Genomic DNA, 12,125 nt, shown 5'->3' with positions numbered 1-12,125 from the left:
CTGCATTCCTACTTATTTGGACCCTTGAGGGAGCCCAAGGTTTGACCTCTGTTATGACACCATCGCTGCATCTCAGCGAGTTGCAGCTCCCTGATTCTCCACCTTTGCAGCTGCAGAGAGACGCACGTTGTCTCTCCCGCTCCACATTGACATGGGATTTTCGGCAGAGTTGTCAGTGCTGAAGAAATGAACTCGCCAGCCACAGCAGCACTGCAGCTGTTTCAGTTCAGAACGGAAAGTTTTGCTGAAGATGTAGTAAATAAAAGGGTTATATGCTGTTGAAGATTTGGCAAACAGACAAGGCAGCAATGTAACGATGGGCTGCAGGGAGTCGCTGGGGTTAAATACGGACCAGAAGCTGGCTGCTGCATACGGTGTCCATGAGCTTAGGAATCCGACCGAGATGAGTACAGCCATCTGAAAGGAAAACGGATTCAGTTCCTAGCGGGCACTGATACTCAGGCATGTGGTGCGTGGATATAACCATGCCCGAAACAGCTGAAATACCTGACACTGTATGCCTGCTATGTTGTGACATGAGCACAGCTAACATTGGACAGTGCATATATGGTTTTATTCCCACCTAGCAGATCTACACTGTGGGTTTCTTACAAAACACTTGTTTTCATCTCCTTCCCTGACTCTGGCTGCAATGTCACAGGAGACCCAGCCTAACCGGACAGTGTAGCCTATCAACAGACTGGCCTCTAGAAAGCTTGGATCAGTTCTGCTTTTCCACAAGAAATTAGCAACTGAAGTGCTTATTTGCAATAATGATATATTAAAAAGTCCTCTTTCTGTACAGAATTTCTGTGTAACACTCACTCAGAATAGCCACTCAGTTGATTAAAAATACCTAGGATGCAGAATAAGACCTTCAGCCCAGCTACATCATGAAAGAATCCAGCAGCTCTTCCAGCATGACTGGAAACCTTGTTGTCCATGAAATCTTGGATGCAACTAAGGATTTAATGAGCTGCACTGTAGCTATGATATATTATCATGACCAAGTTACTGGAATGACAATGTGGATGACACTGGAACCACATCTCCATCTTTAGTCAATACTAGACAGAAAAAATGAAGGGTTATCATGAACCGTGTGTGAGCAGAGCCAGTTCTCTGCAAGCTCCTGATTACTGTAGGGTCTTCTCATCACTGCGACAACTCACCAATGTCAGCTTCTTCTCCAGTTTAGCTGCATTAGGGATCCTGTCAATATTCTGGATCTCTTGGTATGCTTTATGAACCTTCCAGGCAATTCCCAAGTAACAGGTAACGATGGTCAGTGCAGGCAAGACTGTGCACAGGAGGAACATGCTCAGAATGAACGAAAAGCCATTGAAGGAGTTGTGGAACTTGCTCCAGGCTATTGTACAAGAGATGCCAAATGGCTCAGGGCCGTAGTAACCCCAGCCTACCAAGGGCAGAATGGCCCAGAGCAAGGAGTAGAGCCAGATGAAAGTAATCAAGATGCGAACAGTGTTCTTGGTGATTTTGTTACCTGCAAGAAAGAGGAAGAGCAAGCATGTATGGAACTCAGCCACATGGTTTTTGCTGTAGCTTCTCGAAGAGAAAGGTGGTAGCTACAAACATGCTTGGGCTGCTCCTGCGGTTTCTGAACCTTTGGTCATCTTGAGGAACGTAACAGAGACTGTCCATGTTTTGGGTGAGACCTGAGTGCAGATGTCAGTGCTAATCTGAAGTTTTAATAAGTCAGGGAGCTTTACATGATCAAGTTGACCCCAACTGTACCAGGCACCCAGCCCAGGAATGCCAGAGAACACTCCTTCCTCTCAAATTCCAGTATGTCAGTATGTCTGCTTGCACACAAATAGGAAGCCAAGAGTCTTGTCCAGCAAAACATTTGGGCTGTCCAAACTCTCAGGTAGTTTTACTTGGTATTACTGAGAAGTGGAAAATCCTCATTGTTTCATAAAGAATTTAATCAGATCCTTCTAGGAACATTAGGGTTTGATACTGGACTAAAAGTTGAGGCTTATTCCTACAGTTACTGAACTGATACACCATGCCATATTCCACAAACTTCCTCTCTGAACATAACAGCCCAAATGCTCCACCACAAGGTTACCAGAAGCTTAATTACTTACTGTTAGATTTGGATGAATTGGTAACAAGGAATCGAATCACGGCCATGGCACAGAGGGTCATCATGCTGCAGACACCGAAAAGGAAACCCATCAAGCCATAATATACGCAGGATGCATCTCCTCCCAGCCAAGCATGGTTCCAGGCAGATGCAATGGCCAGCGGATACATGCTGATGGCCATTCCAATATCTGCTAACGCCAAGTTGACTGTAAGCAGCTCCGGTGACTTCAGGAGGGAAGAGCGTTTCACGGCTGTAGCAAGGACAGCTGAATTTCCAAGGATTGTCAGGATGGCTGAAAGAGAAGCATCAGCACAGACAATAATAATCACATAGTTAACACAGCTGTGAAGTGTTAGCCTAATGTCCAGAAGAGAGCAGACTAGGAGATTAGCCAGAATTCAGAGCCTCTCAAGTCAGCGCAGTACTGTGCTGATGCTTGTCTGCTGTATCAGCACAGTATTGGTGTGTATCTGCTATTTCCTGCCATGACACCTTGTTCTTCAGCTCATGATGAGGAAACTCATTCTCTTAGCAGATAGGAAATGCTGCCTGGATGGCATTTCTGAGAACTGCTACACAGCTCAGCATCCTCATCACAGCATCCACTGGACTGAGGGAAATTTTGTCATGTGAATAGTAGACCATATCTTGCACCTTCATATCACCGCAATGTAAATCTTCACTTCCATGTCACACCCTCTCTCCATGCACTATACCCCACCTATTCCCCTGTGGCTCCCCTCTCGTGTATAGCTCACACCTGCAAACTCCACTCTCTTTCAGTATCTTGCACAACACACTAGGAAGTAAAACAGGCATACCCATCTTCATATTTCCCTGGTAATGTCCTCATTTACTCCTCCTTCCTACTGAAGAACTCCAGCTGTCTTGCCTGCTTGTTCCCTCCTCCCAGCTCATGCTCTCCACTTCCCAAAGCCTTCCTTCTCCCTTTACAATGTATCTTCCACTGGAGCCCCAGCACAAGCCTCCCAGGCTCTGAGCTGCCTCGACAGTCAACATATGCTGGCTTGGCAGCTCCTTGCTTGTCACTATGTGCTGCAGCTTAGACACCCACACTATTCATATGGTCTGAGTGCAGTGAGGCAGACCATGGAAATGGTTTAGCCAGAGGCATGCAACAGACCAGAGATTGCTTTGTAAATGCACCTATTGGATATACATTATTCAGACACACCTTAGGGCTTCGAAGCATTCAGGACAAGAGTGTGAAAAGTACAAGTAGCAAACTACTAATTTTTTCTTCTACTTCAGGTGAACATTCTGCTGGAGCTACATTTTGATCAAAGGTTTTCCTGAGAAGCCAGAAGTGAAACTGGAAAACAGAAAATGATTCTGTCGTTCCCTTGCCGCTGTGAACACAGGGAGGTTGCATTTGCTCACAGACACCACATAATTGAGTGCTCACAGAGGAATTAATAAAGGCCCATGCAACAAAATGGAATAAATGCATTGGCATAAATCCAAGAATAGGCAGAGATGCAAAGAGAAAGCCTAAAAAAACCCAGAGGTACAAACCTGAGACCCCACATCCCTCATTCACTTTCTAACCACAGATGTTCACTTGGCATCCCTGGATATCTTGAAGTGTTCCCTGAGCTCTCAACAGCTGTATGTCTGCACACACAAGATGCCCACAGTGGCTTGGCATAGGACCACTTGATGACAGCCAGCAACCTGTAGCTGGTGGGAAGAGCCTTCTCTTGCCAAATGGGACATCCACAGGCTTCAGGAGGAAAATTAATTCACTTCATTTTCTTCTGAGAGAGCCCTAACCACCGTGGATAAGGTAGGAAGTAGCTCTTAGTCTTACTATCAGAGATGGACATCTGGGCACACATTGACTTTGACAGATGCTATTTCTTTCCATCCCACTGCCTGTGAGGCTGCTGGCTGGCATGGGACAGAACAGTTCAAGAATGAGCTACTGATCAAATAGCAGAGATGCTGGTGGTGAGTGCTGAAGCCTCTGCCCTAGCCTGGTTTTGTAATGAAAACTTAATTTCAGGGGACACATAGGCCCTGCTGCAGTACCCAGTGAGGTGGCAAAACTACGGATAAATGCAACATGGTTTCCAGTTAAGCTCACTGCTTCATATATGGGATGTTCCTGAGATTCTCTATGCAATGTAGTGATCCTGGATTCCACACAGGGCTCTTGATCCAATGCTGGAAGCTATATCTGAAGTTTGGGTGCCTAAAAGCTCTTTAGGACAGCTGTGAGACTGTAGCACAGTGGTACAAGAGCAGTATCAACAAGGGGAGCTCCAGCCCCCTGTCCTTTGTTGCTGCCCATTACCTTATCTGCACCTGCTTATTTACATTTCTATGAGAAAGGAGCTGGCTTCCTAACTTGAATTTAAATAAAAACTCTTCCTTGCTTTGCAGATAGTGATTTTTCTCACCCTGAGTTGTGCTCTCTGCTGTCAGCTCAGCTGAGGGGACAGCACAGCACAGTGCAGTGCAATGAAAAGAGTGCAAGGAACAGGGGTGAGATGTGAATGCTAAAGCCCAGCCCCGCTGCCCAAAGTCTCTCTATTAAAGCACATAAAAATACATGTTTTTCTTTCTTCAATGCACCTCAACCAGAGTCTTCAAATGAGCTGAAGGGATGCAAGTATTTGCATCGGGTTTGGAACTAGATGATCTTAAGGTCCTTTCCAACCCTAACTATTCTATGATCCTATCTTAGCAAAATTCAGTTGGACTGCATGCCTAAACCAATTCTGCCCCTCTCCAAATCTACAACAGTAGTAACCAAATCACCTGAGTATATGCAACAAACAGACAAGGAAGTAAACACTTAGCTAAAGCCATGCTGGAGCACACTGGTAGTTAACCCCACTTGTATTTAATTTTTAATATGCCTTCAGCAGAGCAAACAGGCCATTATAAAAACTAGAACTGCTATTTGGAAACCTTTTGCTATTTTATGCCAGTTTATTCTCCCAAGACACAGCTGCTCTTCAAGCATAATGACAGCTCGCCCCCTGCCAAGGGTCAGACCAAAGTTATTCTCTGATCAGCCTCGTGAAATCAGCTGCTTCATCTCTCAGTTAACAGGGCTGAGATGCTAGGATAAGCAGTAAACAACTTAATTTGAATACGCGCGATGCCACAGAGGCAAACTTATATCTGTCAAGTCTTCAGCATGGAAACAAAAAATTGCAAATCTGAGAGCAGAGATTTAATCGTGACATCCAACCAACCTGAAGGCACTAAGCAGGGGAACCTGTGTGGAAACAGATTTGCTATCTTTTCCCTCCAGCTTCCTCTGACTGACTGCAGCACAGCCAGGGCAGCTCCGGTGTGTCTGGTTCTAGGCTTCAAGCAAACAAGCAGGCTGTGAAGGCAGAACTCACCTATGATCAGAAGAAAGACCCCAGCTCCATAATCCACTACCGGGTGGAGTTTGGAAATGTACTGCTCCTCCATTGTCCCTTGTGGAAGTGGGTGAAGGCTTTAAATCAAAGGTGAAGTGACTGTAGGGGCAAAGAGACTTCCTCGTGGTTTGCCTGCTGCAGATGTGAGCCGGGCAGTTGGGTGCTGTCGTGTGAAGAGACCCTTCTGCTTTCTGCTCTCTCCCCTCTCCCTCCCTCTTGTGTGCCAGGGGAGAAGCTTGGACTGAGAGAAAGGCTCCCTCCCTGGGGAGACAGAGTGAAAGCTAGGCTGAGCCACTGCCAGAGCGATTCCGCCTGCCTGGCTGGCAGAGCATCTCTCCACCCAGCTCTCTTCTCACACTGCTCTGCTCCTGGGCTAGTCAATAAACTTCACAATTCAAACTCCCCAGGCTGCCACTGCTGAGCAAAACCTATTGTCGTTCAACCAGCTGCAGCCTTGGGGAATTAATTCAGGCTGAGGGATGAGGCAGGGGATGGGATGTTTGTTTTCCAGTTTTATGGCTGGGAAGTACAAGGTTGGGGTGGGGGATCTCTATGCTGAAGTGTTTAGAGGAAAGCTGTTTGCTGTGGGGGTTCAGAAGGGTCAGTCACACCACTGACTTTCAGAGCTGCTCCAGGGCAGAACCAGAGGATGTTTAGTCCAGTCTGCGGAGCACCACAGCAAAACCAAGCTCTGATTTCACTCCAGTGACGTATCAGTGTTTTTACTTGGCAAGCAATCAGAGCAATGCTTCACATCCAAGCTTACCTTCTCCTTGTAATATCTGAGCCTAAAATTGTCATAATGCTCTCTTAGTCTTTATAAATAATGCTAAGTTTTGCTCCAGTCTCCAAATGTGTTACAGACTCACCTATCAATTTACATACACAGGTCCTGATTTCAGTGCACACACTTTACATCTCTGTAGTTGCAATGCCATTAACTTGACTTTTAGCCTGTGCAGCACCCAGCCAGCACATTGAAGAGCTGATCTTTCTAAATTATTTAATTCCAGTACCTAGATATGCTAAACTGCATTAGCATCATTCTCTGCTTGGCCTTTTTTACTCTGTTCAGACTTAGTGAATTTTAAGATCCGCAAGAGCACAGAGGCATCTCATGTGCAATTCTAAGTGGAATTTAGGTGCTTAAGTATAGCAGTAACAGGCTGAATTCTGGAATCCTTTAGAATCTGAGAGAACTTTAAGAGCTTTGAGTTTCACCAGAAAGCAAAACTGGCCATACACAGATACACTGCCACCTCATCTTTGCTGCATGTATCTGTGCTCCTGTGCTGAAGCTGTCTGGATTTACACACCAGGGATCCTTGCTTTGAAGACTTTGAGGAGTTTAATTCAGCAGCCAACTGCATGCAACACAACACATATAGCATAGGGCTCAGTAGCACTTGCAGCCTTCTCAGGTCTCCTTTGCCCTAGAAGCTTATCATCCTCCATGAAATGGAGAAATTAGTTCCCTCCTCTAGTTTCAGAGACTTGTGTACATGTTTTTCCTGTAAGAGCATTTTATTCTGCAGGTTACAGATACTTCAGAGTGAGAAAAATGGCATAACAGAAAGATGCTTTCCTCTCCACTTGAAGCTGGATTGCTCCACACCTAGGTCACAAGATTGGAGGGAGAAAAGCCAAGTGGTATCTGACTCTCTAGTATGGTGCTCAAGGGAGCTCTTGCTCCAGAGGTTATTAATGTATTTTGCAATTAACAGCTATAGTATAAAAAATAAAAACAAACCAAAACTGCAGGGGCAGTGGTGGTTCAGTGCTGCTCACTAGCTACATCTATAAAGTGAATCCATCTCACAGAGGTGCTGCTCAGGGTATGGTTATCACTTCAGAGAAACAAAATCCCTGTACCTGGGACCATGACCCCACTGCCAAAATGTTAGGTGTGATGAGTTTTGTTCTTAGTAAATCTGCCTCTACCTCTAAACAGAGATCTCACATATCAAATTCACCACTAATTCTGCTGCCACAGACACAACCCTTGTTTTTAAAGAAGACTAGGCACTACAAATTACTCCTGGGGACATTCCAACTGAACACAAGAAAATTTTTCACAGTGAGAACAATCAGCCATTGGAATAATCTCCCCAGGGAAGTGGTGGAAGCCCCAGCATTGGACACTGTTAAGATTCTGCTGGACAGGGTGCTGGGACATCTAGTCAAAGTCAATGCTTTGCCAAGAAAGGTTGGACCAGATAATCCTTGATGTCTCTTTCAGCCTTCTATGGTTCTATGATTTTATCCTCAGAAATCACTTCCTTATGGTAAGCTACTTCTTGATGGAGGCTGGCTCATGTTTAGTTGGCTCAAGTGCTTCTGAAAATTCTCCCAACCATCACATCACTCCAAAGTCAGCAGAAGCAGAATGGAGTATGTATTAATGGCACAGGTAAGCACTAGGAGATGGAACAGTCCACCAGTTCTTCTCCAGCATTTATAAAATTCTAGTTCAATGGCAGAAATTGCTGGTCTGAAAAATCTGAACAGGTAAGAAAAAAGGTTATGAGACTGTATAGACTGGACAGCTAGGAAGGCATGAGTTATGGATAGAGGGAAGAAAACACAGGTAGGAGGGACTTTGGTCTTATCTGGGTGAAGAGAAACTGACGTTCCAGACCCCAATTCAATGAAAAGAGCACACGGAATCACTGAGGATGGAAGGCACCTCTGAAGGTCATACAGTCCAAGACTGCTGCTCAGGATCAGCTACAGTAGATTGCTGAAGGCTGTGTCCAGTTGGATTTTGTATATCTCCAAGGATGGAGACCCACAACAGGTGGAGCTCTGTGGTGGACAACTTGTTCCAGTGCCCCTTTGTGGTCTCCTTCAAAGTCTCATATGTTCTATGACCAAAGATACCACTTAACTCAAGAAATCAAGCACCTACTGGTGAGATGTTCAGTCCAGTTGTCCTTCAGCATGTTCTCTGGCAGCAGATATTCAGCTGAATGTGGTTGGTTGTTGCAAAGCTTCTCAAGCCTTGGGTGTATAACTAAGTTTCGTATTAGTCTAGGAAGGTAGGATAGGCACAATATTAATTATAAAAGGAACATCTATCAGCAAAGGCTAAAAATTATAGATATGATGTCTCAAAAACATGCTTATAAGGGAAAGTCTTAAATAGCTTGATCAAATCAGTGTAATCTGTTCAAGAAAGAGAAGTCAGCATTTGATCCCAATTTGGGGAAGAAATGTCTGCTAACGTCAGCAAGGCACAATAAATCCTGTGACAGAAAGTAGAAAACTGCTGCAATCTGACAATTAATCCTGTATACTGCACACAAAACCATAATATTGGTAAATTAAACAATGTCAGATCACCACAAAGATGCTGGAATTCAACTGTTCACCTTGCTAAATTCACGGAACAGGTGCTGGCACTGTTTTGGGCTGAGCCAGCTAGCACTGCCCTAAGTCATTCTCAGGCACAGGTCAGCTGAATGAGCCCAGGACCATTCCCAGTAGGCAGTAAAGTCATCAGTTTCAAAGGCAAAGTGATCCTGTTTAGTTCCCTGGTACAGATGTTGCCCAGTGGTTTTGCTGTTATCATGAGTGCAAACATTTAGCTAAGAAATAGATTCTCAAGGTCACTGGATGAGAAGTGACTTTTAAAGGACTGTTAATGCTCAAACAGAGCTTTTAATTCTGATAAAGAAAATTCTTTGGAAAGTTTACTGGCCTGTGCTATGTAGTTAGCTCACCTAATGGGGGTTTTTTTGGCCTTTCTTGATGAAAACATAACAGAGGACTCAGTTCAAGGAGCCTGATGTCACTGAATCCAAGACAGGCCTCCTGCTCTCCCACTTGCTGCATGGTCCATCCTCTCTCTACTGAAATAAAACATTAAATTTCTTCAGGCAAGCAAAAAGAAATAAGAGTCAAGTTTAAAACATTTTGCTGAGAATTTAATTACTCCTTGGATGCCCCATTGGCTACATCAGGAGCCTAGTCCTTGTCCAACATTTGTGGGCACCTTAAGCTATGTGGCTATTTCATGCTGGTTTAGATGGCATTTCATTTATTGTGAAACCCTGAAATTAGCATTCACATGGGGTAGGATTACATCAACAGCTCAGTTATAAAATGGAAGAAAAGAAAATAAATGATTAAAACCAGAAGAGCTGACTGATCCCAAATCCAGTGCATTATTCTTGTGTCATTTAACAATAGCAAATTGTACCGAGCATTATCTTTCTGCACAGCAGATCAATTTAGATTATCTGTTTACAACCAAAGCGCAGTCAAAGTTTATGTATCCTGACAGACCCAATTTGAGGGGATCATATTTTAGAAGTGTTTTGTGAAATTGCCCTTCAATTTAAGAAAGTACTCTTTGAATTAGATAGATAGAAGAATAAAGTTGCTACCTGCTCACTTTTTAAAATTTATACGAGACCTTGAACAAAAAGTGAACTCACTATAAAATCATACATATATATGTATGATTTAAATATATACGTGTTCATGTAATCATATATATATATATATAAGATATTCCTATTGTTGATGTAAAACAGGGTGTGGGTTGAGTAATTACTTGATGCTACCAAGTTAGGATGTCCTCCAACTCTATTATTATTTTCCACAGGGAAAAAAACTAGTATACTGAATTCTGAACAAGAGAGTTGTTCTGAATTATCATTTTGCTAGTATATGGTAGTTCATTTTGCAGAGATAAAATGTTTCAATGTTTGGAGCTGTTTGGACCAAGAATATTAGGTTTAATTTGGTACTATAAATCAATAGCATTGATATCTCCTGATATATGAATAGGGCTATTCAGCTATGTCCCTATCTGCACAGAATTCGTGTCTATCAAAAATAGTAATTTATCATTTAGAAGATGAGCATGGTTTTGCTATTCCTGTTTATCAGTGGCTGCTCTGTCCAAATCTACTCTCTGTGAAGACTGAGATTTCAAGCTGAACAGAGTACTGCAAACAGTCTGTTTGGAAAGTCCCTTTTGGGTGCCTTCTCCTCAAAACAAGTTTGCCATGATGCACACTCAAGCTTTTTCATTAGCAGATGCCACCTTTTTCTCCTCCTTAGAGGAGACAACCTCATCATATTCTCCAGGAATTCCTACTAATTCCTTTAATTTAATTATTAGTCTATTTATGCAGTCTTACTTTTTGAGGCTCACCTTTGAGACCTCTAGCTGAGCTTCTAGCTTTCATCTCCACTTCTGCAAACCAGAATGAGTATTTAAGTTGAATTCTCAGTCTGCTCATGAAGTTGTATGTTTTCAACAACCAAATCTTGTTTAAGCTGGTATTTGCAACCTCAAGCATAGTAATTTGTTTATTGTTTTCTTCTGGATGTCTGCACAGACTTGCATGTTATTGCCTGAGGGGTTATTTACAAAGTCTAAATTTGGTCTAGGGACACTGACCTCCCTAGCTTCCCTCCACAGTAGCTGAAGGTAGCTGCCCCACTGAAGAATCCAGTTTGGATCAATAAATTCTGCTCTTTTACTAAAACCATTTTAACATATAATACTTGGCTGTTGGTTAACCCAGTCAAAGTGAGTGCAGCTCCCCACCACAGCAGTTAGAGACTCCCCCAGAAGAAGTGTGTTGGAGTTGTTATTCTGGTGAATGTTTGACCGCAGAACAGGCTCCAAACCCAAGACCATCTTGTACACAAAGGACTGAAAGAGGACCTCAAGACGTCTTGTATCACTTCTATTCTTCACTTTTAAGAGTTGTTTAATGCTACTGGGAGTTTGAAGTGAGGAGTTAAAATAGCAATTTTAACACTAAATCAATGACCAGTGATTGAGTTATGAGGAAACAAAAAAACTTGTACAACTTCCACACTAGAACTACTAAGTATATCATGCAATTAAAGCCAGAAGCTCATATTTATTAAACAACAATGTCACCATTTGTTTGTATCTGGTAAACATTGATACTCATAACACATTGGTGAAAAAGAGAGGTCAAGATGTACAGCTGTGAGAAAAGTCACATGTGGAGTAAAGATGTGTTGTGTCTCTGATGTGACAAGCCAGCTCTTTTCAACTGGGCAATAAGATGCCCTCTCAGGACAGGGGGGTTTTATTTTTGTTTGTTTGTTTGTTTTCATATTTCCCAAATACAAAATGAAAAGGAGTAATTTGAGAAGCAATCTGAAAAGAAGACTAAGTGGAAACATAGCATGAGGTGGGAAGGGAAAGATGGTAATGAGATATGAAAAGGTTAATTCAACATGCAAGTATGAAGCATATTATGACTATTTCTTTCAAAGGTGTGAGAAGATATTATGAGTGGAAAGGAAATGGCATCAAAGATGCTAACATAAAATGAAAAATACTATAACATCAGGAAAGGCTTGTTCAGTCTGGAGAAGCGAAAGCTCAAGGGAGATCTTAGAGCAGATTCCAGTACCTAAAGGGAGCCTACAAGAAACCAGGAGATGCATTTTTTTTACAACAGCATGTAGGGATAGGATAAGGGAGAATGGATTTAAACTGAAAGAGGGAAGATTTAGATTAGATATTAGAAAGATGTTCTTCACTATGAGGGTGGTGAGGCACTGGCATAGGTTGCCCAGGGAAGCTGCGGCAGTATTCAGAGCCAGGCTGGATT

At 43.1% G+C, this 12,125-nt stretch overlaps 1 protein-coding gene across 1 annotated transcript; it reads right to left on the bottom strand.

The window, feature by feature from the left end:
- Window positions 1-72: 72 nt before the first annotated feature.
- Window positions 73-5,566, bottom strand: LOC308220151 (opsin-5-like; the record flags this gene model as incomplete). The annotated part of the gene is made up of 4 exons (XM_080615939.1): window positions 73-417; window positions 1,173-1,504; window positions 2,112-2,405; window positions 5,494-5,566. The coding sequence occupies 4 exons, from the start codon at window positions 5,564-5,566 to the stop codon at window positions 73-75; spliced, it is 1,044 nt and encodes a 347-aa protein (XP_080472065.1).
- Window positions 5,567-12,125: the final 6,559 nt, after the last annotated feature.

Source organism: Psittacula echo, assembly GCF_963264785.1.
Source record: "Psittacula echo genome assembly, chromosome: 4".
Classification (NCBI taxonomy): domain Eukaryota; kingdom Metazoa; phylum Chordata; class Aves; order Psittaciformes; family Psittacidae; genus Psittacula; species Psittacula echo.
This window is presented reverse-complemented; position numbering and strand designations above follow the sequence as displayed.